This window comes from Pinus tabuliformis, chromosome 9 (assembly GCF_031772625.1).
Source record: "Pinus tabuliformis cultivar Carrire ecotype Pingquan chromosome 9, CPIR1, whole genome shotgun sequence".
NCBI classification, from domain to species: Eukaryota; Viridiplantae; Streptophyta; class Pinopsida; order Pinales; family Pinaceae; genus Pinus; species Pinus tabuliformis.
In genome coordinates, this window is record NC_142307.1 from 1,135,995,806 (window position 1) to 1,136,001,805 (window position 6,000).

Genomic DNA, 6,000 nt, shown 5'->3' on the forward strand with positions numbered 1-6,000 from the left:
TCCAGACCACACTGTGTTCCTTCCAAACTTTCCACAGATGATTCCCTTTTAGAATTGTTTTATTCCCACTGCGATCAGGGAAATCACCAGTCTCGAATTCAAATGCATGTAAAACCATTACACCAGGCATGCGCAGGGGAGGATGGGTGTCTCATTACATAATTTGCACCGTGCTTGGTTTGATGCCTGCTGGTGTGAGTCATGCAAAGAATTGAACGACTGCTACTTGTCTTGGTATTCATGCTTAGGGAATTAGATGGTGGTTAATAACTCCATTAACATCGAGACCACAATTTTTTTAACAATAAGGCAATGTTAGCATACTGGTTGGCTTCACTATTATTCTCCTGCAGTACATGATAAAATGAAAATTTGGTGATGTATTCAACTTCTTGTTGAGCTCTAGCTATGATAGATGCTGAAGAATTGTCCCTGGGATTAGAGTTCAGAATCATATAACTTATGATTGTTTTCGAATCACCAACCACAATTAGAGATTGTATGCCTGAATCTTTTGCTATTCTCAATCCTTTCAACAGAGCGCGGGCTTCTGCTTGATTGTCGCGTGACATAGCAATTCCCTATATGAAGGATTTCCTATTGTTCCACTAGGGTCTATGATGAACCCCGCATGCCTGCCACTGTAATGTCCCCGCCCCCATGGGAAGCTTATGATGGAGTCCGCTAGCCTAAAGTGGTTCCTGTAGGCTAAAGCGGTGAAATAATTAATAAGGGGACTTAAATTTGCCTAAGGAGACTTTATTAAAGAAAAATAAAGGATGATATTTCCTAGGCAAGTTGGATGTCACTTTAACTTTATAAAGTGGAGTATTATAAAGTGACTTTATAAAAGTGAATTTAACAAAAAGAAAAAAAATAATAAAGAGAGAAAATGGAAGGTGAAGATGAAAAGACAAAAGGGAAGGTGAAGATGAAAAGACAATCCTAAACTCATTAAAGAAGGGAATTGAGGAGATTCTAATTCATTCGTGCATTGTGTGAGTTTGAAGAGAGAGCTCTTGGAGAGAGTGGAAAGAGGAAGCTGAGGGCTTTTGGAGCCCTAGCTGCCATAGCAGACTTCGGTGTTGCAACAAGACCCCCTAGCTTGGATGTGAGAGTGAAGTCATTCAGATTTAACCATTGAGCTTCAATGGAGAGCAATATTTACAGGAACAATTGAGATACTTATGTGCTTTTAGTTGGTTTAAGAGTTTATTGGATATTCTCTATACATTTTTGCAGGTTGGGAAGCTTCCTTGCAGTCAGAGAGAACAAGCTCAGTTTTGGTACCTTGGAAATCGAATTCAAGAACAAACAGAGGTCAAGTCTGAGTCGGGGGAACACCACTGTCATCGTGGCCATTAAATTGTGAAGGGAAATGGCTCAATTTCTCTCTTAGGAAGAGCAGTTCGAGGACTTGGCTAAACCCACGAGCTATTTCATCTACTGAACGAATTTCTTGTGGACTGAGTGTAGGAGACTGGACTGAATAAGCTATTTGTGGGACCCATTCTCTGTCATACCCAGGTCGTACACCTTTCTGCTGGACGTGGGGCCTACCCTTGTGCGTAGATGCCAAATAATCAAATTTAGGGGAAGTCCGTGAGCATTATTTGTGACTTTGGTCAGACGTATTACCTTTGTGAAATGTAACTGAGATTACACTAATGCATGGAGATTACTCTTACTCTGTGGGGGTCATGAAATAATACTAAGTTGGCGGATATAAGTCTAGGAGACCAGCACTGCATGCTTTGCTGTGTATTTGCTTAGGAGCAGAGGTTTATCACTGGTTTTCCAATGTGTTGAGGACGTGGTGACTGTATATCAACTGGGAAAGGTCCAGAACGTGCCTATTGTTAACCCATGCAAACAGCAATCAACTCTGAGGCAGAAGCACAGTGAATATCAGTTATTAAATTTGTCTAGCTGAGCGTAGGAGTTACTGGTGCAAGTTCTGTTTGAATGAGGACCACTTGAAGGGAAATTATTGCTGCTAAACGAGTCAAATATGAGTTGATATGTGGAGCTGTTTTCTTATGAGGACAGCTGGCAAATTGCAGTCCACTTCACTGGAGCTACATTAAAAGGTTCCTCTAATCCATTGCATGTAGAATGTATTGACACAGTGATTAATGAAAAAGAAAATGGTTGCTGTTGTGTTCTTATTGTGAGGAGTTTTCATATTTCTGTCCTAAATGAAATTTCCGAGTCAATAGATATTTAATGAATCCATTGAGAGTTATTCTGAGGGCCCACTGTTCCTAATACAGTCCTACAGAAGTTGAATGTATGAAAAGGCATCTACAGCACTGCACATGTAAACTGTTTGAAGAAATTTGTCTATGCAGTTTTAATTGCAAACTCAGAAATTTATCAAAAGTTGGAAGGTTTTTTCTAAATAGGAATCTTACAGCCACCCACAGAAAATTGTTTGAGACTTTACCCTGTATATTTTAGTACTATGCAGTCAACTTCTACTTTTTTCCCTAGCCAGATTGTTCAAATTCTAGGTATGGAATTGTATGTATCAATATACTACAAATTATTAAATGAACAGACATTTAATGAGTCCACTACAATTTACTTGTGCTCCCCGGAATGCTATGCTGTTGGAAAACCTAGGATAGCCTAGGAATTAAGTTGGAAGTTTAGATTGCCTCCTTTAAAGTTTATATGTATATATTTTATATATGGTTATACTTGCACGTACATAAAATTGCCATGCATTAGAGGTCATTACTATGCATCAGAGGTCATATTCAAATGAAAAATAGAAAAAAGTTATGATCAAAGGGTGTTGTATTTGAAGAACTTAAATGGATCGTTTTTCCAGTACATGTACTGTTTGTTGGTAAATTGGTAATAAATTAAAGCAGGTGGCACAATTAAAAGCAGATGCCGAACAATGTTAGCATATATTATATGCAATACACTATAATGTAAACTAATTTGAAGTATACTCTATGTAATATTCTAGGGCAGTTTTCACGCTAGGGTTTTCTCTCAAATAGCTAGGGTTTCTCAATAAACATTTTTTTCCCATTGAGTATTGACACAACAATTCTTTAGCAGTACAGATGATATGAATCACAACAATATCACTACTCTTTTGACCACAGATAATGTAATAGTTCATCAATAGTTTTTGTAGTTCATTCAATCAATAACCGTTTCCAATTCCAACAGAATGTAACCAATGAAATATTATGCCCTATCTAATAATGACCTGGACGGTGTATACAAGTTCACAGACAAAATAGTGCCCAGCTAGTGAACCATTGCAGATTCTGGGCAGCAGAAATGGTGAATATCCTCAGGCCGAGTTTGCTACAAGGAGATTAACCAAGGGTCACTGATCACGGATAAACTCCTCAGGTTGCTAGTCAATTCTGCTAATTCCATCTTCTCATTGCCTCAGGAATTCTTATTCTAAATCTGTCTCAGAGCCTGCCATTATTCCAAGAGATTTGGTCTGCCAAATCTCAAGTCAAACCACCCGAAACAGCCTCAAGGATATATGCTCAGAACTTCGGACTGCTTCAGAAAATGGCATTGTTCTGTATCAGGAGGATTCACAAAAGAACCAGAGAGTTTTGACTGTGGCTCCTGGGGCCCTGTAATTCACTGCTGCCTAAAATTGACCTAATTCCTTCAGCGAATTCTCAGAGGATATTCTAGCATCAAATTCAGCGTCAAGGTCCTGTTCTCCTTCAGAAAGTCTGTCCCTTATTTGCCCAGCAGTGGAAGCACACATGAAAATGGGGCGCCTGGGCATTTCCCTTCAAAAAGCTGGACGCTTGGGTGCCCCCTGAAGCAGGAGCACCTGGGTGACCCACATCAAAAAACCTGGCCCCTGGCTCCCTCCCAAAACAGGGAGTGGCCCACCTCCAAGGGCATAAAGCCTTCTAATACCCAGTGCTCTCTCTAATACTTCATTTGCAGTCATTTTGTGTTTTCTATGAGAAGAGTGAGATACCATGAATCTGAATCAATGTATTTTATTTATGAATCCAAATTGTGTTTATATCATTTACAAATTTGAATTTAGTATTTGCATTGCACTGTGATGAATTTATATGGGACGAATTGTTATTGTTTGGATATTTATTTTCCATTTCTTTACTTTTAGAGATGGGCCCGACTATTTTAGGGATCCTGACATCTCCCTCTCCCCCATCGCTAAAATTTGTGGGCTGTCTCCATACATGCCCCATGTACATTTCCCCGCTCCCATGCTCTGGCATATCGAAAACATGGTGGGAAAGCTTATTTCATTGTGGTTGATCTGCTGCTTTTTTATATATAGCCATTAATTTGGATTTATAAATTATTGATGTAATGCTTCCTAAATGTTTTACAGAGCAATCCAGGATGGGGTTTTGACAAAAAATATCAGTGCATCAATCAGATTGTGGGGGATGTTACTCGGTATTACCAAGAAAAACAAAAGTAAATTGAATGTGAATAGCTAGCTTGTCTTGAAGAGACTATTGGTCCAAGATTCTATATAGGAAAGGTATTTCATTTCGAGTGTTCTCATTTGCAAAGAATGCAAGTATCGCTAATAAGATTCCACTCAATGGTGGTGATAGGTAATGAGCCATTCTTTTCTGAGGCACCCCCTTCTTGTTTTTTTGGAATACTGACTATTTTAAAGACTGATCATCTTACTGATCAAGCTGAAAGAGGTATCTGGTCTACAGGGGCTATGAAATTTCAGAGAGGAATCCTGTATGGCAGCTATTTTACAGACTAAGAATGAATCACGATTCTTTTGTTGTGATAAGGCGAGAAAGGTTTCATACTACAGAGGAGAGATTTTATTTGTCTTTCAACATTGAGAGATTTTATTCTTCTTTCAACATTGCTACCAACAGTTGTGATGTGATTCAACAAACAACTGTAACTGTGATTCAAGAAATTACATTTGTTTTTGAATCTTATGCTTCATTCTATGAATATCTAAGCCCATAATTTGTTTTTGTTCTTTGATGCACCTATCAGTTCAGAGTATACTTATTGTTTTCTGTTAAATCATATTGAAATTCATATTAATTTGTATAGAGATGCCTTTGCAATAGAAGGGGCCTCAATTTTTTTTCTTTTAATGGGTGAAGAGAAATTACTATTGCCACACTGGGAAATGGTTGAATTTGAAGAAAGACTTTCATGAGCTCTTTTTGTTGAGAATCATGATATTGTTCTAAGATTCCTTGTTTCTTGCTGTTAAACTGTGATGATGGAGTTCGTTATTTTCCTTATAACTAAGAGAGGGAAATGGGCGAGATGATGAACAACCATTGAGAAAAAGCATCCTCTTTTCTCTTATGCATTGAAAAGTGAGTTGAGATTGGCTGGCCCTCCGATAACTAGTATGAAAATTGTTCAAAATAAGAATAAAGGAAGTAAAAAATGCAAGCTGTAAGGCTGGAAAATAACAGTAAATACCAAACTTGTTTACTCTACTATTTTAGGGTCATTAGATTTTGCATGTAACAGGTTAGTCGTTTTTTGTTGAAGGATCCCGTGTCCAAGAGACCAAAATTCTGGAAGTGGAAATGTTTGAAGAAATAAGTAGAACTGTATAAACCATTGTATTGTGATGTTCCAAATATGTGATGGCTATTATGAGATTTTTTTTGTCAATCACTTGGCCACTTTTGCTCCAGCTTCCGTACGTGAAGTAGTAGAATATTACTTGGGAAGTTTTGTTTGCCGATAAAATTTACTAAAGAGTAAAAAAGCTCAAGAAAATGAGTACACTATATTAAGAAATTACAGTAGCATGATAAGGTTTATTGTTTGTTTAAATTTCCACAGAGAACTAATGGTCTCTCATTTTTTTCAAAAGTAAATATATTTTACCTAGAAACAGAATATGATTGAATGCCACTTAGGTCTTGCACGATGAGAAAATTTAGACACATGAAGTAGGCTTGAACATCCGACCTTGTGTATTCAGAAAAAGAAAATGAGGTTCATCTTAACCAGATATGA

General features: G+C 37.7%; 1 protein-coding gene across 2 annotated transcripts in view; it reads left to right on the top strand.

The window, feature by feature from the left end:
- Positions 1–5,109, top strand: part of LOC149152637 (uncharacterized) — a 154,395-nt gene extending 149,286 nt beyond the window's left edge. Inside the window, exons 4-5 of one of the 2 annotated variants that reach the window (XR_016262543.1) lie at positions 4,364–4,595; positions 4,707–5,109. Coding sequence is in view for 1 of the 2 variants with exons in the window: in XM_089439506.1 (XP_089295632.1) it covers positions 4,364–4,456 (93 nt within the window). In the remaining variant the exon portion in view is untranslated. Of the gene's footprint in view, positions 1–4,363 lie in introns of both variants that reach the window. The other variant, XM_089439506.1, reaches the window with a different exon arrangement.
- The last annotated feature ends 891 nt before the right edge of the window (positions 5,110–6,000 follow it).